At 50.9% G+C, this 25,293-nt stretch overlaps 1 protein-coding gene across 16 annotated transcripts in view; it reads left to right on the forward strand.

Moving 5' to 3' along the window:
* The window catches only part of DLG1 (discs large MAGUK scaffold protein 1), a 90,803-nt gene extending 67,694 nt beyond the window's left edge, over window positions 1-23,109 (forward strand). For 7 of the 16 annotated variants that reach the window (XM_035134092.3, XM_035134093.3, XM_060274235.2 and 4 more), the window contains 12 exons: window positions 794-896; window positions 5,208-5,322; window positions 7,445-7,621; window positions 8,917-8,986; window positions 12,418-12,517; window positions 16,327-16,368; window positions 17,286-17,336; window positions 17,837-17,938; window positions 19,926-20,098; window positions 21,257-21,366; window positions 21,865-21,956; window positions 22,082-23,109. In XM_035134092.3, the coding sequence (XP_034989983.1) occupies window positions 794-896; window positions 5,208-5,322; window positions 7,445-7,621; window positions 8,917-8,986; window positions 12,418-12,517; window positions 16,327-16,368; window positions 17,286-17,336; window positions 17,837-17,938; window positions 19,926-20,098; window positions 21,257-21,366; window positions 21,865-21,956; window positions 22,082-22,188 (1,242 nt within the window). In that variant the 3' untranslated portion in view covers window positions 22,189-23,109. Of the gene's footprint in view, window positions 1-793; window positions 897-5,207; window positions 5,323-7,444; window positions 7,622-8,916; window positions 8,987-12,417; window positions 12,984-16,326; window positions 16,369-17,285; window positions 17,337-17,836; window positions 17,939-19,925; window positions 20,099-21,256; window positions 21,367-21,864; window positions 21,957-22,081 lie in introns of those variants that run through there. The other 9 variants (XM_060274234.2, XM_035134098.3, XM_088669373.1 and 6 more) reach the window with 3 other exon arrangements.
* The last annotated feature ends 2,184 nt before the right edge of the window (window positions 23,110-25,293 follow it).

The following is a 25,293-nucleotide window of genomic DNA, read 5'->3' on the forward strand; positions in this document are numbered from 1 at the left end:
CCATGATCTAAGAATCCAAACCATTCCTGCTTGCACCATTTGCGAAGCCAGTTGTTCAATTCCCCTATTTTACCCTCTCTCCCTGGGCTATGTTGTTCAACTGGGAGGACAGATGAGATGACAATTTGTGCATTTAATTGCTTCAACTTCCTGCCCAGAGCCTCATAATCACTTTTGATCTTCTGGAGGCTATGGCTTGCAGTGTCATTGGTTCCCACATGGACCAAAAGGAAGGGGTATTTGTCAGTGGGTTTTATGATTCCTTGCAGCCGTTCTGTTACATCTTGGATCTTGGCCCTGGGGAGACAGCACACCTCTCGAGACGTCTTGTCAGGCCCACAGATCACTGCTTCTGTACCCCTCAGTAGGGAATTGGGATCTCAGTAGGGAATCCCCTATCACCACTACACGCCTCCTAATAGGCTTGGTCATGATTCTTCCATGTGCTGTCCCTTCCAAAGTCACCTGCATATTCCTGGAGGACTGACTTTGCTGCTCGTCTTCATATTCCTGATCAACTGTGATGAGGGAGAGATCTTCAGATGGAGTCTGTTCTTCGTCTTCCATGTTAAGGGAGAGTACTTCAAATCAATTGTGTAGTTCTGAATCTAAACCCTCGGAGCGATCCCTGGGCCTTCTACTTCTATGAGTCACATTCCTCCATACATCTGTCTCCTGTGCATGCACACGAAAGTTCATACCAATAACAAACTTAGTTGGTCTCTAAAGTGCTACTGGAAGGAATTTTTTTTATTTTGTTTCTAAATATTCTGTGTTTACATTTGTTTTGCAGGTAAACGGTGTAGACCTCAAAGCTGCAACTCATGAAGAAGCAGCTGCTGCCTTGAAAAATGCTGGCCAAGCTGTCACCATTGTGGCTCAATACCGTCCAGAAGGCAAGTGAATTTCTGAGTTAATCCCCCTGTCCTGCAGGGGAAAGCTGCATTGATTAAGGCGTGGGGTGTGTGTGTGTTAGAGTACTGGCAACAGCAGACAGACAGAAAGAACACCTCCCTCTGAACATGAGCAGAATGTGCCCACCTGAAGCCCCGAGTTGGTTGGTTTCCCACCATGGCTTAGTGTTTCAGAGAAGGACACTGCACCCCCCCACACACACACGTGCTGGAACAATGCCAGTTGCTCAGAGCAGCGGAGGTTGACATCGCAAGTGGCCAAGGGATGTGTCCCACTCCTGGAATCGGCAGCGGAATCCTGTTCCTGTGCCAATGACTAACCTAAAGGGTTTAGCCAGCCTGACTTTCCCCCTGCAACTGTTAGCTACTCATGTCTACTCTTCCTTAGTGATTTCCCCTTTCTTCCACATGCCCTTCTTAACTCTCAGCTCATCTGTAAGCTTCTTATGCAGCCACACTGGTTTCCTTAGATGCCTCCCCCTTTTTTTTCTTGTTGCTATTGTCTGCATTTGGGCCTTCAATATTTCTCCTTTTAGAAACTCCTATCCTTCTTGGACTCCCTTCTCTTTGAGTATTTCTGACCATGGGATTACACCCAGTAGCTGCTTCAGCTTTTTGATATTGGCCTTGTCCGACTACACTCAGTTTTCCCTTTCCTCTGTATCCTGAAACCCGGGAGAACATGGTCACTTTCTCCCAAGTTTCCAAGTACTTCCACTTTGTTGATCAGTTCCTCCCTATTGGTGAGGACCCTTGTTGCTTCTTCCACCTTCTGGGAAATAAAATTGTCAGTGAAGCAAGAGAGGAATTTGTCAGACCTTACATTCTTGGCAGAGTCGTGAGTCCCAACAGATATTGGGGAAGTTGAAGTCCCCCATGATTACCAAACACTCAAAAATAAGAGATATATTAATCTGCTCTAATAAGGCATCATCCAAGTCTTCAGTCTGGCTTGGCGGTCTATAGCAGACACCCACAGTAAGGTCACTGTTTCTCCTACAATTTTTACCCCTATACTCTCCATCTGCTTTTCATGCTCCAGGTCATGGCTTTCTTCACAAGTGTACACATCCTTTATATATAACGCTGCTACTCCTCCCTTCCTGTTCGGTCTTCCTTTTGAACAGGTTATACCCCTCAATTCCTACCTCCCAGTCATGAATCTCATCCCACCAGGTTTCAGTAGTTCCTCCCAGGTCCTATTTGCCATCCTGTGCTAAAAGCTCCCGTTCATCTTGCTTGTTTCCCATATTCTGTGCATTTGTGTAGAGACAACTGAAACCATGAATCATTCCCTGCAGCTATTTCCTTCCTGTAGCTTCCTGCCCTTTATCAGGTTTCTGGAGCACCACCTCCGTCTCCTGTGCATCAATGAAGCTATTATCCCCAGTGCCAGGTGCCCTTTTGACATTTGTGTTGTGTTTTCTCCCTTCCCCTCAAGATCTGGTTTAAAGACAAACAGAGCCAGGTGTTGCAGGTCACTGCAGCAGCTCCCTCACCCTCCATGTCTCTTGGTCCTATGCACACCGAGAGACAGAGCTCTGGGCCTCCGCCTTAAACTCTCCCATTAAACACCCTTGCAAACATCCCTGTTTGCGAGCTCCCAGAATCTGCACTGAGTTAAGTTTGACTGCTGCTGGCTGCTCTCTCCTCCCTCAGGCTGGCTTCCTCTCAGCTGTCACTCCTCCCCATCTGATCTTGTGCTCCAGCAGAGAAATCAGCCACCCCCTCAGGCTCCCAGAGACACAGGCTTCCCTCTCTTCACTCTCCTCCAGCAATCCTTCCCCCTGTTTGCAAGGCCACTTTTCAGGCTCTGGTCACGAGCTCCCAGAATCTGCACTGATGGACACAAACACCTTTGCTCCCAACATCTTCTCTTCCAGGGGCAGAGAGTTGACTCTTCAAAACAAGTAAAGATTGGGCAATAGTCCAAGAATATCTCAAAAGTACTGTGATAATGCAAATCTCCTGAAGATTTAGATTGAATATTGAATTACAAGGAAACCATAAAAGTAAAAATTTCTCTTGATAAGTAACGGAAAAAGTAAGACAGTGTGTATAGATTAATAAGGTGTAAAAAGTACAATGAGGTGAATTGGAAGTTCAAGTATGTGTAATGTTAGATGGTATGTTGTTAGTGTCTATGGCTTGTTTATGGTGTTTTGTGTTTTGTTTCTGTTTTATGTAAATTGGAAAACAAACATAGAATTAAAACTATATATTGATATAAATATAAAAGGTCTATTAAAAACATACTGATGATTACAGTAAAAACAGCACAGCACCAGCTCTCCGATCACAATCATCTACTCTGTTTATCTGTGCCAGTTGGAGGTGGGAAGCTTTAGTTCCCAGCTGAAATTCAACTTTCTGTGCACTAAGTTAAGTTACTTATAGTGTGGCTTTCAAATAGCAATTCAGGCAGGAGCCTGAGAAATATATGTAGGCTTGTCCTATAGAAAGGAGGAGGGTTCTCGCCACTTGCTGATCTCCAGAGGCTGCCAACCCCCATGGCCCCTTGGTCTGGCGCTGCTGGGAGTCCAGCCCCTGTCAGCAGAGCAGGTGACGCTGCTGGCAGAGGAAGGAGCTCCTTGTCGCCATGGGCCCAAGTGGGATGTGTGCCATTTCCCAAATGGTCGTGGAGTGACAGGGCGGAAGCAGCACTCCAGGCAGGCAGCTGGGTGAGTTGGGCATGGAAGCCCCTCCCGGCACCCAGGCTGCCGCCTTCCCAGAGGTGCTTTGTGTTTCTTCATCCAAGCCTACAACCTTCACTGCTGATTTTTCCTTCTGGATGTTGTATGAAAGAGGCCACTGTGTCCTTTCAAGAGATGTCCAGTTTCTCTTTGATGTGACCGTGATCAGGACTCTGCAGCCGATGGTGTGGAGAGTGGGGAAGGAGGTCAGGATTGCCAAGGCTGCCGTTGGCACAACCCTCTCTACCCGTTCTGGAGCAGGTGGTGGCCCTGATGGGCTCCCCTTCCCTTGCTCTGCGTGAGCTCCCAGCGTGGACTGGCTTTAATCCGAGTCACGTGGGCAGCAGGCAGGGCCAGCGGAGGTGCGGCTTCTGCCCAGGAGGATTCAGAAGCAGAGCTGCCGTGAGTTCTGCTGCTTCCCGGCTGCTTTAGTGAAAGGGGCTTGGCTTGCTTTGGCTGAACCCGTCAGCTGGAGAGAGGCATGTGAGTAGAGAACTCCATCAGATCCGACCAGCAAACGTAGCACGGCCAGGGTGAGCAGGGGCCACTGGTTGGGGCTTTGTCTTGCTGGAGAAGGCAATCCAGTTAGTGCAGATTAGAGTGGGAGGAAGGAGGGAGATGCAGCTGGAGTGTTTTCTTGCAGGTGGCAACCAAGTTGTTAGAAAAAATCTCCGCCAGAATTGCCCCTGCAAGGGCCCTTTGCTGGCTCTTTGCTCTGGCTGGCTGGCCAGGAAGTGTTCCCAGAGCGCCTGGTGTTACGCTGTGCAAAGGATTCTCCTTGCTTAGAAGCAGCCATGGTGCTTCTGGTGTTGTCTTGGACAGTGGGCTGGCGGTCGGTATCCAAAGAGGGGAATTTTCTCCCCCGGACGTTTGCCACTTGCCAGGCATATTCCCTGCAGGCAGACCTGGGGAGTAGGGGTGGCTTGTTGAGTTGGTGGTCGGCAGAAGGTAATTGGGATCTGCCAGTAGATCTCTGCCTAATTTGTAGTAGATCAGCAAGGAGGGTTTCTGACTCCCAGCTGGTTAACCAATAGCAACAACAAACAACTTTCTCAAGCTACCTTAGGCTACTGAAATGAATAAAGCCAACCCAGAACAGACTGTGGCGATGAGCTCAGTTCAGTCCTAGGCTCAAAATGCCCTTTTGTGCTCTAGTTGTCCTGCTTTGTGCAAATGGCTCTTCTGGCAAAGGGCAGAGTAGATCCAGCAAGCTTGAGGTCTGCCCATTCTGGGCAGTGCTGGGTCCTGTCTTGGAATTCCTTATTGTAATTCTGCATGGCTCTGGGGACTGGGTGTGTGCTTATTTTTAATATTTTGTTTTATATATACTGTGGGTTTAAACCATTTTGTTTTGAGCCACTTTAATTGAAATGTGGTGCACACATTTTCAGAGAGTTAAAGTGCTGGTTTTATGCCAGGGAGAGAAAGAGTGCTGGAGACACTTCACCGTTTGTCACAAAATCTAGACTGTGGAAAACACAGCAGAACTTGGAGCCTTTGGAGGGAGCACACTTTGCAGCAGCAGCAGCCGTTGTAGGGTTCCAAGATGCTGACTTCTTTTGAGCTAGCAGCATTCCCCCTTTCCATTTCTTTTTGTCAGAATACAGCCGTTTTGAAGCTAAAATACACGACTTGCGAGAGCAGATGATGAGCAGCAGCATCAGTTCAGGGTCGGGGTCCCTGCGGACAAGCCAGAAACGGTCTCTCTATGTCAGGTAAGTTACCTTCTGAGCCACTTGGTCTGGATTTGCAGGAGGGGCAGCAGGAGGAGGACCATTCAGTGCCTGGTGGGACTTGCCCAGGAGCTGCTCTTTGGCGACTGGGCTTGTTCCTCAGAGGATGCGGAGACTGTGGCAGCCTGCACAGGATGCAGCTGTGCTGGGCGCTTTCTTGGTGGTTGGCTCAGTCACCTTGGAGCATTCAAGGTAATCAAATGGTCTGGGGGAAATTGGCTTTCTTGCTTGAATGCAATTTTCAAGTTCAAGAATATCCCAAAGGAAGTTGCCAAGGTTGCTGGCATGCACCTAGGAGGGCAGCAGGAGTCTCCCAGAATTCTGGTTCTGCAAGCATGTGTTGCACTGTGGCCTCTCCAAGGGGCGGAATTGCTGACCAGGGTTGCACCTTGGCTTAGGACATGTGCAGGTGTCTGTCACCCAGAATGGCAAGCTGGCAAAAGGGATTACACGATGGAGGGAGGTGGAGGAGGGTGAGCTGACCGACTGGAGGGCTTGCTGGTTAGTTGCCTTCCAGCTTAGTGGTTACGAGGCAGAGAGCTTGCTGAGGAAGGGCCACTGGCAGGCAGCCTATGCCTCCATTGCTGAAGTAGGGAGGTTTGTCAAAAGGGAGGTGACTGCAAGAGGGTGAGGGGGGGTGTTCTGCCTTTCTCTTGAGGAGAAGGAGAAACAGTGGTTGGCGGCTGATGTTGTTGAACAGTCAGAGTAGCTGCAGATGCAGGAGGCCACCTGCCTGTCGGAAACCCCTGTAAGCTCAAGTGCCCCATTCTCTCATTGCCTGGTACATAAAGAGGGGACTTGGGTGTTGGAACACGCCTGGGGGGGCACATGCAGCCCCCGGGCCGAGACAAACCTCTCCAGGCATTTTCCTTATGAAGCGCAGCCCGGGACATCCATAAATATTCAGTCCTGGTGCGCACCAGTGACACATATCCGAAGATAGGTGCACACTCAATCAGCAGAGTATAGCAGAAACGATGTGAAGTTTAGGTGTGTGCATTCTAAGTAACTTATTAAGCAATATATACAGGACAAAGCAATCCTGGCATCCTCACACATCTTCTCTAACAGAAAGAGAGAAAGTAATTACTAAAGTACAACACAGCGGAAGAGAGGAGACTGACTTCCGTTCTCACACTTTCCAAGCCTGGAAAATAAACACAGACATGTGATATAACAATCACATATCCAGCAACAGGAGAATGAAAATGCTGACCTCGGGAACGCCAGAAGAGCCTGCTGGATCCAGCCCATCTAGCCCAGCATCCTGTTCTCAGAGTGGCTGAACAGTTGCCTTGGCTGCTGGCTCCTGTGTTGGGTCTGCTGGGTCTTGAGTGTCCTCCCCTCCATGGGCCACAGGGTGAAAGTCTCCAGGCAAGGACAGGAGGCTCAGGTCAAGTCTTTGTGGACAGGCCTATTTGTCCTGCTAGTGCTGGTAGGGTGCAAATTAAAAACTGTGCTTCGTGTCCATAAGACTGAGGTATTGATTAGCAAGAGGAGGACTAGACCATGTTAATTCCTAATGCCTTGACAAATTTCTCTTGGGCTTTTGAATAAATGGTTTCTTCTCTCTTGGGTTTTCCACTTTTGCAGCTGTTAATAGACTTAAAAGTAGCATTGTCAAACCACAACAAGACCTCATGACGAAGGTGGAATAGCCAGGTTTGTCTTTTGCAGCAACAAGAAAGGGTCCTGAGCAAATGTATCATGGCATAAGCAGCCACAGACTAGAGTTCGGTCCGGTCTATGATCACTGATGCTGCAGTGTGTTTGTCTGTGAGGAGCCACGAGGCTCGTGAAACACAGAGTGCATTAAGAGGAGAATTAAAGGTTTTTTCTTGGGCGACTCATAGGCCCCGTTGTACAGAGCAGAGAGACACCCAGGAGCACAAGGGCGCTCAGCACTAGAGACCTTGCGCCTTGGGAGAGGGTGCTGCCTGCTCACACACAGCCGACATGCAGGCAGAGCTGCTTGAGGAGAAGGGCTGGGCTCCTCTTCTGCCACCGCCCAGTTCGACTGCAAGGCAGATCCAAGGCACCATTTCAGATGCCAGTGGGGCCTTTGTTTTCTCACTCATCCAATGTGCACCCCTTGTGCCTCCAGAGCCCTCTTTGACTACGACAAGACAAAAGACAGCGGCCTCCCAAGCCAGGGACTGAATTTCCGATTTGGCGACATCCTCCATGTCATCAACGCTTCTGATGATGAGTGGTGGCAGGCCCGGCCGGTCATGCCAGATGGCGAGAGGGATGAGGTTGGCGTCATCCCCAGCAAGCGCAGGTAGCTCTCTCTTTACTCTCTTCCTGGACCACAACCTTCAACGGGAGGGAGTGATGAGAAGACTCCCTGTGCCCCAAGACCCTTCCCCTTCCTGCCCAGAATCTCATAGAGCCTTGCTGGATGTCAAAGGCGGTGTCTGGCAGTATCTTTTGTATCTCCATGAATCAGAAGGAAGGGGTTGTGGTCAGCGGGCTTTATGAGACATGGCAACTTCTCTGTCGTGAATCCTGGAAGACAGCACACTTTCCCGGACAACTTGTTGCCTCTGCATACTGCTGCCTCCCCCCCCCCCCCTAAGTAAGGAGTCCTGTGTCACCACCACACTCCTCTTCCTCCGCTGGGGGAGTAGCAGGAATTGTTCTCTGCACTGCAACTTCCATAGCCATCTTGTCAAGCCCCTATAATCAAACAGTTCCTACCTACAGTTGACAAATATGACATAAGATGTAAGAAAGCATTTCATGTGATTCTGGCCTTGAAGACCCTTAATTTCTGTCCTATGCATCCAAACCAAATTCCCTCTTGCAGACATGTTTAAGTGTTTTAAAATGCTTCCCAGGTGTGGCACAGAGGTGCACCCCCTCCCAGGCCCACATTTGCCAGTTGGGCTCATGCCCCTGCGATGCTGCAGTGTTCCTGCCAGCAAGAGGGCATGTTTGGTTTCCTCCAGGGACCACCACAGTCAGTCACATGGGCCTCCAGCAGCCAAAATACTCACTCTAGGTTAGCCTGCATTAGGGCCAAGCAGGTCTTAGCCTTTAACATGCAGGTTTTAAACAAAACAAAACCAAACCAGCCTTTTCCTCCCCTCTCACTGTCCTGAGCAAAGCCTCTTCTCTAAAGCTGCCGTGTGCCCACTGGCAGGAAGAGCAGAGGTCACCAGGAGCACCGCTGCTTGGTTGGAACTGGCCGTGTTCCTTGACTCCAGCAGCCAGCCTGTATTGGTCTGGTGTCTGAGGCTGCCACTCTTGGCGCTTGTCCCCAAGGCCTTCCCATCCCTGCAGAGACTTGGAGAAGATTCCCTGCTCCTGCTTCCCTGCTGCAGCCACCTTTTGCAGGAGGGCTGTGGCTCCCCCCCCCAGCAGGTGGCTTGGCCCCTCCAGCAGCCATTCAGTTCTGCTATCCAAAGAAGGCAATCAAATCTAGGTCCCTTTGCCCTGACACTGTGGCCTCCCTCCAGGGCCCATGTGTTTTCCCGATTGCCCTCCCAGCAGCGCCTGCCATGGGCTGCAGCAGGATTTAGCGCAGAGCGCAGGTGCTGCAGATGCACTAATCTTTTTGTGCTTTTCTGGAAGGGTTGAGAAGAAGGAACGAGCTCGTTTAAAGACAGTGAAATTCAACTCTAAAGCAAGAGGGGACAAAGGGGTGAGTTTGGACTCTTTACGCTGTTGCTACTGTAAACTGTGTCATCATGAAAGCCTTGCATGCTCACTTCACCGACAGGAAAGCGATTCAGTGCCCTGTGAGTCTGGCATCTCCTAGGTGGAGACGGGACTAGAGAAATCGAGGGTAGAGCAGGAGAGGCCTCTTGGTGGCTGGCAGTGGGGACAAGGGAACCACCAAGACCTGCTTCTGAAGGAAGGGCTGTTGCCTTTGGCCCCCGCTTGCAGGCCTCCTGTCAGGGCACAGGACTGGCTACTGGGGAACAGGAGAATAAGGGACTCGGTCAGGATTCCTAGTCTGTTCCTCTCTTGAAAATCCTCCTTTAAAAACAGCTTTAGAATCAGGAGAGTCTGGTCACCAAGGGGTCACCCAAGAAAACTCAAGTCAAAAGTCTTTGGGAGTGAAAGCACATGAGATGGGTGGGTGGGTGGATGCATAGTCCAAGGAATGTTGTGCACTTGGCTGTTTTGCTTCCTTTGTGGGGACCACCTGGCTTCTGTCCCTTGAAGGGGTATCGTGAGGAAAGGTGAGGGCTGTGTCTTCCTGGCTCCCTCCTTGACGCCCCTGCGTGCCCAGAGACAAGACAGCCTCGAACATATGTAACCACAGGCTTGTGGGCAGCTGGGAGGCAGCAGGGAAGGGGAGAGCAGCGTCAGGAGAGGGTGGAGCAGGCCAGCCGACCGGCCTGCCCTCCTCTTCCTCCTGATCCCTGGGATGCCAGAGAGGAAGAGCAGCTGAGGGGAGGAGACTCAGTGGACCATCGGCCATGTTTATCTTTTAACAAACTTGTGTGAAATACCATAATCTTAAGGATAGAACAGTTTGTTACAGTAGACTCCAAATTAACACACCAGCAACATTATTTTTTTTTAAATATTTCTGTGACTTGTGCTAACAGACATCTGTTACAGACGCCCCCATGAAATGTATGCACTGAACATTTTGTGTGAAAAGGAACTGTTGGAAATGCAGTGGGGTGGGATTTAAGCAGACTGGTGCTGGAACAGGGCTGGGCACAGGCTGGGCTGTGTGTACAGCTGTGCAGGAGGGCAAGGAAGCTGCAGGATGCGAGCTTGGAGCCGAGGGGTCTCCCTGGTCTCCTTTCCAGAGCCACATTTCAGCCCTTGTGCCTGGGGAAGCCTCAGGCTCTGGGTGGGGGGGGGGTGCCCAGAGCCCAGGCGGTGGGGGTCAGTGCCCATCCCCATGGCAAGAAGGAGCAGAACACATTTAGTCACCTGGTGCAGCCAAGTACCACCTTTGTTTCCGCGCTGCCTGCACACACAGCCCGGGTCCCGTGGTGTTTTGAAACCTGGTTGTGTTGGAGTCACAGCCTTGTATGTTGACTGTTGCCAAGTTTGCACATGGCTCCCATGTCCTAACACTGCACCAGACCCATGCATGAGCCCCTGAGTGGAAACCAAACTACGCTTGCCATTGAGAGAGAACTGCCCGTCTTGTCTGTCTTCCCTCCTCTTAACATGGCCCTCTTGAGAGGGCTGCCTTCCTCTTGTCCTGCCACTTCTCGTTCTCTTTTTCTGTCTCTCCCCTCCTCTTTTTTGGTACCTTCCTGGGAACTCTTTGCATGCTTGCTGTTGGCAGGGGCTACTTTGCCTGGGGAATGTGGCAGCCTGGTCTTAATTCTAACACCTAACATGGCAAAGCAGAAAGAAGCAAAGTTGATGGTGTTGAAAACTGAAGCTGCTGTGATTGTTCCCCCCTCCATCTCTTCTTCTTTCAAACAGTCCTGCCAAGGACCCCCCCCTTTATTCCAGGCATCAGCCACTGACCTGCTTGTCTTTTTGCCTGGGCAAAATCAGCTTATGCCGCGTTGAGCACCCGGCGTAAGAGGAGAATGTCGAGTGGCCGCTACCCTGTGGGGTTTTTTCTGCTTCCTTTTCTAACCCATTTGTACTAATGATGCAATTCTGCAAAGAGGCTGTGAGAGCTTAATAAAGTGAATACACAGTACTAAAAGCAAGACTCTCCTGCCTGTAAGAGCCTTAAAGACACATGGCTGATATTTTCTGCAAATCAAAACATAATTACTTCTAACCATGTTTTTTGGGTTTTTTTGCTATTGGAGCCGACTTCTACCCACTCAACATGCAGTAGGTGAGGCTGTTGCTCTCCAGACTCTGCACAAGAGGAAATGCTGCTGTCTAGGAGACAGGAGAGCTCCAATGTGTCCCTCTTAGCCAGAAGGAGCCTCGCAACACCGTGATCTCCCAGCGGTAGAGGCAGGCACCTGGCTTGGCTTGCTTTGAGGCTGAGCAGCTTCTTCCCATGGAAGAACCCTGAGTTTCCGCTGTGGCTCTTCTGCCCTGCCTCTGCCCATTCCTCTGCTGCCACCAGGGACACGCAGCAGGTGGCTGCAGCAGGAAGAGGAGATCAGACGCGGCTCAGGCAGGTCCCACGGCATTTGGGTCTGCTGGACTTCCGTGGCAGCTAAGAGATCATGCTGGCTGGAGCTGCCAGCAGTTGGGATCCAGATGGCTGGGCTGTTTCTGACATCCTCTTTGTGCTGTAGCCCCTGGGGGTCACTGGTCCCTCGGGAGATTCATGCCTTGTGTGGGGTCAGGTGGCTGGGGGGGGGCTCAGTGACCCCTTGTGGTTGTGGTCCTTGGTTTATGAGCCACATGGACCTTCCCTCCCAGCACTGCTCTCCAGCTCAGACTCCGGCTGCTTTGTTCCTCTGGCTGTGGCTTCATCTGACATTGAAAATGCCCAGGAATCCTTCCTGAGAAGATGGAGGCCACATTTGCCCCCTTTTATTGGCCTCAGTTGCATAGACTGCCTTTCAGCCAGAGTTTTGGAGAGTACAGGGAGAAGAGCACACCAGGCAGCCTTATGCCCAGTCAGACCAGCAGTCCATCCAGGCAGGGATCCTTTTCCTATCCTACCTGGAAATCCTGGGGGTAGCACCAGGGCCTTCTGCATTCAGAGCAGATGCTCTACCCTGGAGCCCTCTGCAGAGGACAGCCACCCCCGCAACTTGCTCTGAGAAAGTCTGTGTTGCAAGAGGTCCCTGTAGCTTCTTCCTGCCTGCTTCTTCCTAAGGAGCAGTTGAAGGGGGGCTGTTTCCCACTCCTGCCAGCAGCATCCGGCAGCCTGCCTGGGCTAGTGTGGGGAGCCTGCAGAGGCAGAGCCCCTCCCCGCAGCCAGTGCTTCCTCAGAATGAAGCCGGCCGCTTGCTCCCCAAGGCCCTTCTCCCTCCTTGCCCCAGCCCTGGCTCCAGCTGCCACCTGGGAGCTGCCCCCTCCCCTCCAAGGAAAGGCTGTGGATCCAGCCAGCCTCGAACTGCTGCATGTTGTGGTCCTAGAAGTCGGCCTCTGCCAAGCTGCTGGACTGGGCCTCTGTGACACACTGGACATTCGACCTCCTTTGTTTTGCCCCTCCTTCCTTCTCTTCTTCAGCAGTCATTCAATGACAAGCGTAAAAAGAACCTCTTTTCCCGAAAATTTCCCTTCTACAAGAACAAGGACCAGAGTGAGCAAGAAACCAGTGATGTGGACCGTAAGTATGTGGGTGGGGGCAGGGCAAGCGCCAGCTGCGGATGTGCCGGTGGGCCTGCCTTGTGTGCCAGACGTGGCCTTGCCTTGAAGGGGCCCCAAGAGCTGCCACAGGGGCAGAGATGCCGCCATCCTCAGGGAGGGGCTAGCGAGTGGCCCAGCACTCCTTCCGCAGCTGATTGGGGGGGGGGGCAGCGAGTTCTGTTAGCTGCAGTTAAAAGGCAGGCAGCCTCTGGCTTTCAGAGGTGGGTTTGAGGGGCAGGAGGTTTAAGTGCTGCCCTTAAATTGCTTTCTGGCTGAGCTTTGGGCAAGCCCCTTGGACCCCTGTGGACGCTCTTGGGACCACCTTGCCGTAGCCCCTCATTGATATGCTACTGACGGTTATTTTCTTTGTGATTGTCTCTTTATTGCTTGCCCTCTGGGAACTTCTCTGCAGGAGATCCCTGAAGACATGGGATCAAAAGGCCTGAGTAAGTGACCCTCTTCCCAGAGGCCCCTGAGCCCCTCCTCTGCACGGCTCATCCTCACCGAGACAGAAGGAGCTTCCTCCTCCTCCTCCTCCTCCAAGGGCCCAGGCTCATTCCTCCCTGGGGTCTCTTTCCTCTGCAGTTCTTTGCCATCTCATCATCCAAGTCATGCCACTTCCATTTACAGTACTTTTTGGTTGGGAGGCTGGGAAACATTTCCCTGTTTTGCAAGCATGGAAGTCATAGAATTGTAGAGTTGGAAGGGACACCTGCAATGCAGGAATCCCAGCTAGATCATCCCTGACATTTGGCCATCCAACCTCTGCTTGAAAACCTCCAAGGAAGGAGAGCCCACCCCCTTCCGAGGGAGACCATGCCACTGTCCAGCAGGTTGTTTGAGCTGCTTCCTCTTTCTGGCTAGAGCCTCTAGCCAGAGGCAGGTCTGCTGTGATCTCCCCTGGGTTTCTCCTCCATTCTCTGCATGTCCCTTGGTGCCTGGTGTGGGCTCAGCAGATACAGTGGTACCTCGCAAGACGAAATTAATTCATTCCGCAAGTTGTGTCATATTGCAAAAACGTTGTCTTGCGAGGTACCACTGTATTTCCACTGTATATCCACTAGGTAGCGCTGTGGCTTTAGAAAACAATTGTCTTGTGAAGCACGGCCATATAAAACTTGGTTTTGCAAGACGCCTCGCGCAACGCAAAACGCTGTCTTGCGAGTTTTTCGTTGCGTGAGGCATTCGTCTTGCGAGGTACCACTGTACAATGGCCAGGGTGACCCTTTCAACAACTCTTTATGAGGGACTTGAGCTTTTCGGTGGGGATGTTTTAAAAGAGGTGCTTACTGATCATGAAGAAAATATTTATTATTATTATTATTATTATTATTATTATTATTATTATTATTATTCTATTATTTAATTAATTTGTATACCATTCTTCATCCAAAGATCACAGGGCAGTTCACAACATAAAAATGCAAAATGAGCACACAAAATACACGATCAACCAAAAATAGACCAATAACTGTCCTCCCACAATTTAAAAGGCTATACTGTAGAATGTTAATCAGCCAAACACCTGGTTATAGAGAAATGTTTTCACAAGGTGCCTAAAGATGATGATGATATTATTATTGTTGTTGTTGTTGTAATTATAATTATTTTGCTGCCCTTTATCAAAAGATTCCAGGGTGATGTACAACACTAAGAACACATAATAAAAATCATCATCATAAAATAAGCATAACATCCCCCCCCCTTAACAGACCATAGATTATTTAATGGCCAGAGGCTTGGGTAAAGAGGAAAGTTTTGGCCTGGCGACTAAAGACATGTAATGATGGTACCAGGCAAGCTTCTCTGGTGAGAGCGTTCCACAATCAGGGAGTCACCACAGAAACGTCCCGTTCTCATGTTGTCGCCCTCCAAACATCTCAGGTAACGGGGACCTAGAGAAGGACCTCAGATGACAAGTGCGGATCAGGGTCGGCTTGTATGGCAAGAGGCAGTTCTTAAGGTGTTGAGTCCTGAGCACCAACTGAAGCTGACAGAAGGCACTCCCCCAGGATAGGTGCAATATGCTCAGACAGTCTTGCCCCCGTGAGCAGCTTGGCCACCAAATTCTGCACCAGCTGAAGTTTCTGAACTGCCTTCAGAGGCAGCCCTATTGATAAGGTGTGGCAGTAACCTAGCGGTTCCCAGAGCATAGACATAAAACCATCAACCTGTCTGGGTTCCTGTCAAGTGGGATGGTGGTTGCTCTCTTCACATATATTTTCCCTCTCAAGGGCCATATTCCTCTTATCGGCCCTTCAGATGGAGAAAGCCCTGGGGGGCATGGGCAGTATTTTTGCTCAGCTGCCAGTGTTTCCAGGGTCTGTCATGGGCTCATCCTGGTGACAAGTCCAGCTCTTTTTTCAGATCCTCTGGAGCTGGTCTCCAGCAACAGCAATCTAGGGGCCGGTCTTATGCCCCTAGGGGGTGGGACACCCCCTTCAGTTCTCCGTGACCTGCAACAGATTAGGGTTTGGCTACAGGACAGAACTCCTTCTGCCCCATGTCCAAGTCTCCCTTGAAGCAACAAAGAGTGCAGGAGACCATCCCTTCTTCATCTTCTCAGAGTTCAGGTTGTTGAAGCAGTGACACCCAAAGACTGTTTCTTGGGGACCGACTTTATTTTTTTTTAATGGTACCCAAATGCAACAAGTCTTAGACCTGAAATTCCTCAAACAATTCATCCACCATCAAAAATTCTGGATAGAGTCACTTTTTATTGACAGGGTGCTCTACAGTCTGAATTTTCATGCCTCAGTAGACCTAGAAGAGGCTTCCCTCCACGTACCGAATCCCCTTCAGCACAGAAAGGTCCTGAGGTTCCCCTGCAGCCGAAGCCATTTCCAGTCCTGACTGTGCCATTTGGCCTTGTCTCCACACAAGAGGCTTCCTGGTGGGTCCTTGTGCCTCCAGGGTATCCCTATCTATCCTCCTTTGGAATACCTCTTGGTGTTGCAGGAGTGCTCTGAAAGCTCAAAAGGACGTTGGCATGCTTGTAATTGCTGGTGGCTCACAGCTTTCTAGCCCATGAAGCAAAGAGTCACCTGTCTCCTGCCCAGTGACTTGGCAGTGACTTTGGCGGCCTTCCCTGGCGATGCTTCCTAGATGGAGTTTTGCAAGGCCAGGTCTTCTTCAAACATGTTTATAGCTCCTGACAAGTTAAATGCTAGTGCCTTTGCTGGAGCTGCATTCAGAAGACATGGGCTTCAGCAGGTTCTTCTGCAGCTACAGACCACTGAACCCCTTTCTAACCTCCCTCGCCTTTGCCAGGTGATCTAGTGCATGGCTGCAGATGGTGTGTGAGCAGTTTAGCCCAGCAGTGGGGAGAGGCAGAACAGCGCTTTCAGCCTCCCAGTGGCCTTTCTGGCCTGACCCACTGAGCTCCACCGGTTTTCCGGCCACATCTGGCCCTCATGGTGGCAACCCCTCTGGCCATGACACATGCTGCAGGCTTGGCAGATCCCCCAGGAGGCACCAACAGCCTGGATGGGAAGGAGGCTCCCTCTGTGCCCTGTGCTTCTCCCACCGCCTCTGAGCTCCAGGCTGAGTTGGGAAGTCACAGAAACCCCTCTGGGGTTTGGGCCACCTTGTTCTGTGTCTGCACCCAAACGCCCTCTTGCCTCAGCCCCAGCCCTGTCCCATTCATTGAATGTGGAGAGAGATCCTTCATCCCTGCAGAGTGCAGGTCGTAGCAGCCCCGTCTGGCACTTGTCCTTGTCTTGCTCTGCTTTGGGAATTCTTTCTGGTCTGGTGCAGCTCCTCATTTCCTCCTTCCTGTTCCCGTTTCAGAGCACGTGACGTCCAACGCCAGCGACAGCGAAAGCAGCTACCGTGAGTGTCTTGGGGCCCTTCCCCACTTCTGCCTTTGGGGCAGGCTAGGAAGGCTTGCTTGGCTTTCCCTATGTTTGCAGCGAGAAGCATCTCTCAAGGCGCCCATTCAGCAGCAGAGCATACCTGAACTTTGCTGGGGGGGGGTCAAGCTTTGGCTCTTGCGATGGGGCTCTTCCCCAGTCCAGCTTACCTGGGCAGGGCAGCTGAGCAACGGACCCCCTCCTTCCGTGGTGCTGGGAGGGTGAGAGGGTCGGGATCAGCAGCTGATCCTCACAGGCCCCTCGCCTCTCAGGAAGCTCCACTCCAGGCATGAGACCGGATGCCAAACAGATTCTCCTTTGGCCGCATTGCTGCATTGCTGGCCTAAACTTGTGCTTAACTTACTCCGTTGTTCTGTTGTTTAATTTCAGTGACAGCCTGTTAACATATCCCTTGTTCTTGTTTTTTTTATTTTTCTCCTTTCTTCTGTAGTTTTTGGCTTAAGGCATCATATCCAAAGTCTTCCACTCCCTGAGCACTCTCAGGCTACCTGACCGTAGAGTCCTGTGTCTTTCTTCTAACCTAAATAAGATTCTAGAAATGTGGCAGGAGGCGTCACTAATATTTCTGGGCCTGTGGCCACATGTGAAATGTTGAGTGTGTCACAAGCTGCGTCCCCCAGTCGCTTCTTTAGCTATGTCACCTAAAACTGAGGCATACCTATTGAGATCACCACAAGAAACTCGCCTTAACTGAAATATAATTAAAAGGCTCACCACATATTTACAGAGAGTGGTGCTTATTAACTTCATATCTGGCTTCTATTGCAGTTTGTTTACCCTGAAAAGTCTTATATATGAGAGATACGTTGTGTACCTCTGTATTATTTTACGCAGACACTACATTCCAGCTCTAAACTGGTGTATCTGAATTTGCAGGTGGCCAAGAGGAATATGTCCTGTCTTATGAGCCGGTTACTCAGCAGGAAGGTTTGTAGTGTGTTTCATATAAAACAAAAAGCCCTGAAGGCCACAGAGGCCTTTGGCTCCCAAGGGCTCACTTTCAGCACCACCAGCCGCTTGGCACCCAGTGACCGTGGCTGCAGGAAGACCTTCTGCAAAGGAAGTGGGGAGGGAGGGCTCCCTTCAAGCTCACAGTCATTGCTCTGGAGTTGGGGGGGGGGATGGGGCATGTGCTCTCCCAACTAGGGCCGTGGGCTAGAGGTTCCTCAACCCTGCCGTCGGAAGGGAAGCCGTCAGGTCAATGTCTCCCGTCACTTGGCCATGGCCACAGGAAAGGCCTTCGCCTGCATTCTTGCCGAGCAAAGCTCTGGAACAAGCAGAATGCCCAATGGGGACTCCTGCTGGCAGGTGGACAGGGGGGGAGCTGGCTTAGGCGAGCCTTTGACCCCTAAGAACTCGGGGAAGGGACAGGAGGTTGTGGGTTGTTTTCCTTCCTCTCTGACTCGTGGGTCTGTTCCCCCCTTCAGTCAATTACACGCGGCCTGTGATAGTTCTGGGACCAATGAAAGACCGGATCAATGATGACCTCATCTCTGAATTCCCTGACGAGTTCGGATCCTGCGTTCCACGTATGTATGGCAAAGGCCTACCAGGGAAGGTTTTGTCACACAGGCGAGCAGCTCAGAAAGTGTGTTTCAGCTTGGGAAAGAGCAGGCCAGGGTCACAGCGCACGGGTGCGAGGAGCTGCAGTTGCACGTTGTTGGGCTTGGAGTCGGCTGTGAGTACAGAGCCCTTGCGGGGGCCAGAGTCCTGCTTGGCATGGCAGACATCCCAGGGCCTCCCTTGGGCAGCTCTGGGCATCGCCTGGCTGCAAGCAGAGGTGCCTCTTGCCCTCAAGAGCCCTTCCATGCAGTCCCCAGCTAAGCACAAGCCACAAGTGCTTTCCCTGGGGGAGAGAAGACCCCGTCTCAGTCAGGAGCCACGAGGAGCTCCTGGCCACAGCATCCTCCCAGCATCTTTGACATTGGACATGCTTTCCCCTCGGCCAGCCTGTCCAAGCATACTTTCATTGCCTCATTCGCGGGAAGGGGGGGCCTCTGGCCCCCGCCCCACTTTGGCTCCTTAGACCAGAGGCTTTCAACCTTTTTGAGTCCACGGCTCCCTTGACCAACTACCTTCTTTCTGCAGCTCCCCTGTGGGGCTCAGGGGCTCAGTTAGGTCCCCCCTTGCCTGCAGAGCTGGCAGCTTCTCACCCTCCCTTGTGGGGTGTTCCCTCAGCCTCCTCTCCCCTCTCCTTGGGAATCCTCTGGGCAGCAGCCCCTGGTCTCTGAGCTGCCCCACCCCACCCCAAAGAGACAGGCCTCCCACAGGCACCGTTTGCCTGGGGAGCTTATAGCCAGGGCTGCTGCAACAAACAGCTGCACCAGCCTTTGGGAGGCAGAGACACGAGTAAGGAGGGAAAGAAAGAAAGAAAGAAAGAGAAAGAAAGAAAGAAAGAAAGAAAGAGGAACAGAGGCCAGCGTTGCCCATGGCACCCTGACCGTCAGTCAAGGCACCCCAGGGTTGAAAGCCACTGCCTTAGACCCTTGCCCAAACCACACCAGCCTGGCACATTCTGAGGGCAGGATTTTGATCCTGCACAGGGAACGGTATCATGCAGCCTCGGCAGCAGGATTTAATCTGCTCATCAGCTGATAAGCAAAGATTGTAGCCCTTTTCCTTCCCTTTTAAGGGTGCAACAGAGCAAAGGGCTGTCCTTTAATTGGGGTGGGGGTCGGAGCTGGCTCAAAGGGCACTTTGCCTCTTCAATCATGGAGATGGGCTTCAGGCTCTTGGTGCCAAGTGCCGTGTGAAAGGAAGGTAGAGGCTGGCTCAGAGGGCACTTTGCAGAGCTGCCGTGGGCCGTTTGACTGCTGGGTGCGCACACACTCCCCCCACTGCCTGCCTGTCAGATCTGGCCCATGAGGCCCATCCTGATAAGGATCTGCCCATGGAGGCCATGAGATTCCCCAGCCCTGGCCTCCTTCTGCCCTGTTCCCCCTGCCTGCTGGCATCCCTGTGTTCTTCCTTTCCAAACCTGCTGGAGCGTCACCAGTGTGCAGACGACACCCAGTAGTGCTTCTCGCTCCTGTCAATCCAGGAAGGCAGTGGAATGGACTCAGTGCAGGAGGAGAGGGCTTTGCAAGCTAGGGCTTGGGCCACACAAGGCAGGGAGTTGGCTGCTGGGTGAGGGGGGCTCAGCCTGTTGTGGGTGGGTTGCTCCTTCCCTGGGGGCAGCTGACGCAGTGCCTTCTCTCCACTTGGGCCAATCTAGAGAAGGTAGGCTGGGTTCATTCCTGTATCCAGACAGGATTGCTGCCCTGCATTCCACATGGGGCTGCCTTTGAAGGCCGTCTGGAAGCTTCAGAGCCCTAGATGTGAAGGTCAGACTCTTGTCTAGCACTTGAAGGTCAAAGCACTTGTGGGGTGCAGGGTCCCCCCTTGGATCTGCTTCCTCCCACTGTTATGCACAGGAAGTGGAAGGTGCTTGGTGCCAATATTTGGAGCAAACCTTGAGGTTGAGTGTTGTGCTTGCCTGCCTGCCTGCCTGAAAGCTGCCTGTTTCTTTCCGCAAAGATACGACCCGGCCAAAGAGAGACTACGAGGTGGACGGTCGGGATTACCACTTTGTTACGTCCAGAGAACAAATGGAGAAAGATATCCAGGATCACAGGTTCATTGAAGCCGGCCAGTACAACAACCACCTGTATGGGACAAGTGTGCAGTCCGTGCGGGAGGTAGCAGAGAAGGTAAAGGAGCTCCTCTCTTTCCAAAGGGATGGTCCCGGTCTGCCCCAGGTTCTCCTTCCCCATCACGCCTTGATCCGGCAGTCATGACGCAGCCTCACAAGGAGGAAAGGGCATCTTGCTGTGGGACCTCCGCTAAACCTTCAGCGCTCCAGGAGCCTTCTGCGCCCAAAGATCTCTCTTCACTAAACGTCATGAAGTCAGTGCCCTCAGGCCATTGTCTCAGTTTTGCCATGGGAAATATCTGAGGATCTTGTACAGCAAAGCTAGTGCCCAGCACTGCCCGGGTATTTTTAGAAACCCCCAAAGATTGTGATTTTTAAGGGGATATGTACACCATACCTCAGGAGAAGTCGGTCCCAAGTCCCTCCTGGCCCCAGCACCCCATCAGCCTCAAAGGAGAGCTTTATAGCCCCTGAGAAAACGTTTCCACGCCCTTTGTGCTGCCTGGAGTCCATCCAAGTGAAAGGAGCAGAATTGGCCACTGAGGATTGCCTTGTAGGGTCCTTCTGGGAAAGGTGCTGGTATGCTACGCAAAAGAGATCTGTATTGCTTTTGCATTTCCCTATGAAGCATGTTGGCCGAGATCATCTGGGGGCATCCAATGCCAGAGGTTGGATCAGGAGTTCCCATGCCCAGATGTAGTTATTCCGAGTCTTAGGATGGGAGTCACAAAGGGAAGCTCAGTAAAGAAACGTTTGGGGGTCCCAGGGGGCTTTTTCCCAAGGCGCCTTGCAGCTTTGCTACATTCCCCCAAAGGGTACCAAAGAAAAAGCTGGCCAGGGTCCCCCATTCTGTATGCACCTGGGTGATTCTGACGGGGAGGAGCTTGGGCAAGGCCAGGGAGAGCTCTTTTTTATTGGCTCATCTGGAAGGGGTGTGGCTGCCAGGATGGGACCCTTCGTTTCTGAATTTGCCACTACACGGCAAAGGAAGTGGGCCTAGAGTTGCTGCCTAAGACAATGCCAAGTCCCCATAGGTTTGCCAAACAGGCCTCCTCTCAACCCCAAGAAAATGGCTTTCCAGGGAATGTCTGCAAATAGCTAAACTAAGGGGAGGAAGGGTGCTCAGTCTCAGCCGCCAGACTTTGAAATGCAGACAGGCTTGGCTGATCTGCCTTGGATGTTCTGCTCTGAGATGCCTCTTCCCTCCATCTGTCAGGGGAAGCACTGCATTCTTGATGTCTCCGGAAACGCAATCAAGAGGCTCCAAATCGCCCAGTTGCACCCAATCTCCGTTTTCATCAAACCCAAATCAGTGGAGAACATCATGTGAGTGAAAACTGGCCTTGTTCTGCCCCCTCTGACCTTTTCCTCTCTACGCGTGTTCTGGTGACCCTCCTTGCGGCATGGGACGTCCTCTTCCAGGAAGGTCGTCAACTACGGTCTCCGGGAAGGGAGCTTCCCCTGGGGGCTGGGTGTATTCCACAACCCATAATATCCTGCAGTTTTCAGCAGGAGAGAAAAAAGCAGCCAGCAAAGGTTCAATCCTCTGCAGGAAGAAGACAAGGCCAAACTTTATAAGCAAAGTGTCTGTCCTTCCTGCAGAGGAGGAGCCTTCTTCCGGTTTTTGGCTCTGCCTTCTGGAGAAGAGCAGGACAACTCGGATGCTCCCGAGCTGCTGCTTGAGGGAGCTCAGGAGTCCCCAACGTGGTGCCCTCCAGGGGTTGCAGGAAGGAGCTTCTCTTGGGATGCTTTGTTTTAAACGTCACATCCGAATGGCTGAGCCTTATCATCCGTATCTTGGTTTGATTTGTGCTGCAATTTCAGGGAAATGAATAAGCGGCTGACGGATGAGCAAGCTCGGAAGACCTTTGAGAGAGCCATGAAGTTGGAGCAAGAATTCACCGAACATTTCACAGGTTGGTTGCTCAGCTGTGTTCCTGTGATTTGCTGGTGGGGTTCCAGCGCTGGAGGGAGCGGTGCAAGAGCTGTGCCAGTCCAGCCCTCAAGAGCTGCCTCCTCCTCTTTCTTCTCTCCTCTACAGCTATTGTGCAAGGAGACACATTGGAAGAAATCTACAACCAAGTCAAGCAAGTCATTGAGGAGCACTCCAGCCCCTACATCTGGGTTCCCGCCAAGGAGAAGCTCTGAAGGCTGCCCAGCGGGGGCCCTGCGCCTCCCCCCTCCCGTGCTTCCCACCTGGGGGCAGCCCCTGTCCTGCATGGGCCCCCGTGGCTCCTGTAGCATTTCCCCAGTGCCCCCCTTTTGTGTGGATTCTCACAAGCTGCTGGCGGGTGGCCATTTTCTCAAGGGTCAAAGGGCAGGGGCTCGATCCGCTCGTGTGGATACGAAATGGAGAATTTTGTGGTAAAACTCCTTAATGTTTAAGGGAAAGTATCCTTCAGAGATTTTGAGAAAACAAATCTTTATATACACCCTTTTAAATATTTCCTAACAAAAGAAAAGTGGTCTTAATGATGTAAATGGTGAGCAGTTTTGCACGCGTGACGTGACCTGCATGATTTGATTCACGGGGTTGGCTGCAGGCCGCAGTTCCGTAGTTTTCTGTTGTTGGCAACACATTTATTTTACAGGCAGTTAAATAGGAGATTTTTGTTCAAATGTCCAAGATAATGTAAATGGAGTTGCCATTATTTCACAAGGGAAAACCCATTTTCATAATTTCATAAGAATATTCTTTATAGTCTATTTTTTCATTTTTTGCTGATGCCGTTGTTGGGGACAAGAATATCTCCTGTTTTTAAACTACCACATACGAGACTATTTGGAGTGTCTTACTGATGGGTAACGGTCATTGCATTTTTGAATCCAAATACAGTTTAGGTGCTTTAAAAGCTTGTACTTCATATAGGAATGATTAATTTTGTTCTGAAAATATTCTGAAAGATTATCATAAGAGACGATTCAGAGTCTGAAATATAAATATGTTCTTAGAAGTCAGATTTTAATGAATATTTTACCCACAATAACTGCCTATTTTGTTATAATAAAACATATTATATACATACAAATATATATATAAATATATATATTAAACTTTCTTTAACTAAAGTTGTACTGTGGGGATTTCTTTATGTTGCTGTACACAGAACTCCTTTGCTTGCAGCTGGTTTTCAGGATCCCTGAGAGAACTGCTTTATTGTCTGCATTTGAGGGGGGTTGCAGTGCACAACGTGATGGCGGCCCCTGGGAGCTGCCCAGCTCCCTCTCCTCCCCAGTTGTGGAACAGGAGCTCCTGACTCTCAAGTTTCGTCCTCTTCTTCCTAGAAGGATGTGCATCTTCACCCCAGAAGAGCTGGCCATTCCCCTAGACCAGGGGCCAGCAAATTTTTTCAGCAGGGGGCCGGTCTACTGTCCCTCAGACCTTGTGGTGGGCCGGACTATATTTTGAAAAAAAAAATGTACAAATTCCTATGCCCCACAAATAACCCAGAGATGCATTTTAAATAAAAGGACACATTCTACTCATGTAAAAACATGCTGATTCCTGGACCGTCCGCAGGCCGGGTTTAGAAGGCGATTGGGCCGCCTCCGGGCCTTAGTTTGGGAACCCCTGCCCTAGACTGACGCTCCCCTTCTCAGTGGAATTGGGAGCAAGAGGAGCAGAGAGCTTCTGCTTTACTCTCCCCCTCGCTAGGCGCAACTCTGGCCCCCTTCCTTCTGTTGCCCCAGCCACCAGACTCTGAGTCCTTTGTAAAGAGCTTCCATCATCTGCTGCTATTCAAATCCTCCAGGAGAGAGAGAAGGAGGGAGCTGGGCTTTTTAGTGGATGGGTGGGGGTAGCAACAAGCTAGGAATAATACTGAATGATACTGACCCAGGGAATCGCTCCCAGGGCTACAGTTCTGTGATTCTGTAATCTCTCAGTTTAGTTTTAAATTTCCTCTGTTGACCGATTGAACACTAAAGCAAAACATAAAGGTAAAGGGACCCCTGACCAATAGGTCCAGTCACGGACGACTCAGGTTGCGGCACTCATCTCGCTTTATTGGCCGAGGGAGCCAGCGTACAGCTTCCCGGTCATGTGGCCAGCATGACTAAGAAAGCAGAACATAAATTTTCTTAATAAACCTTTAAAAAGGCAGCAGGAGACATGCATACTCCAAAGGTCAACATAAGTTGCCCGAGTCATAGAATCGTAGAGTTGGAAGGTACACCAAGGGTCATCTAGTCCAACCCCCTGCAATGCAGGAATCCCAGCTAGATCATCCCTGACATTTGGCCATCCAACTTTGCTTAAAAACCTCCAAGGAAGGAGAGTCCACCCCCTTCCGAAGGAGACCATGCCACTGTCAAAACAGCTCTTACTGTCAGAAAGTTTTTCCTAGTGTTTAATCGGAATCTCCTTTCTTGTAACTTCAAGCCAGTCCAACAAAGTTGATGTTGAAGAATCATTGCTTCAACACTGGTGATCTTTGCTTCTTCCAGTACACTGATATTAGTTCGCCTGTCTTCCCAAGTGAATGTGTAAACATTTTCAGAGACCCCGTTGATGGAATCTTTCAAGGTGTTGGAGATGGTGTTTATGTGAAAGTATCTTGAAAAGATACGGCACAGCACCTACCGGTAGAAACATAAGGTAAAAAACCTATCTGCTCATTAGCAATGTCCAGCTGTGCCAGTTTCCCCAGTACGCTCCGTGGCGTTTTCCTCTGCTAAAACTTCAGAAACTTTCTTTCCGGTTCTAATTTGCAGAGCTTGATGCGCAGCTAGAAAAGTAATTCAGCTTCAGTGTCTAGAAATTACTTTCGGTGACTCCTCATTAAAACTCAGATGTTTATTTTAAGGTAAACTCCCCAGCTGAGAGATGCTTCCTCTCGGCTGTAAGAGCCACGACACACAGATACAGACGTAGTAAGGACGTTTCATATTATAGAGAATTACAACAGCAACCGAGCACATCGCATTCCTGAATGAAACGTCATTGGCCTGCGATTGCAGGGCGAACGCTGGGCTGGCTATCTCCCACAGCTCACAGTTTATAAGTGGTCCATGTTTCGCAAGCATACAGTAAGGTTGCTAGTACAATAGCTTTGTAAACGAGCATTTGGTTTCCCTGCAAATGTCCTGGTCCTCAAACACTCCAGTTAATCAGGAGAAAGCCGCACTCACAGAGCTCAGGTGATGCTGGATTTCAGCATCAATGTCGGCCCTTGTGGAAAGATAGCTGCCTAGGTAGGAGAAGTGATCAACATTTTCCAACCTTACACCATTGAGTTGGATTCGTGGCACTGC

The sequence above is a fragment of the Zootoca vivipara genome, chromosome 5 (assembly GCF_965207765.1).
Source record: "Zootoca vivipara chromosome 5, rZooViv2.hap1.1, whole genome shotgun sequence".
NCBI classification, from domain to species: domain Eukaryota; kingdom Metazoa; phylum Chordata; class Lepidosauria; order Squamata; family Lacertidae; genus Zootoca; species Zootoca vivipara.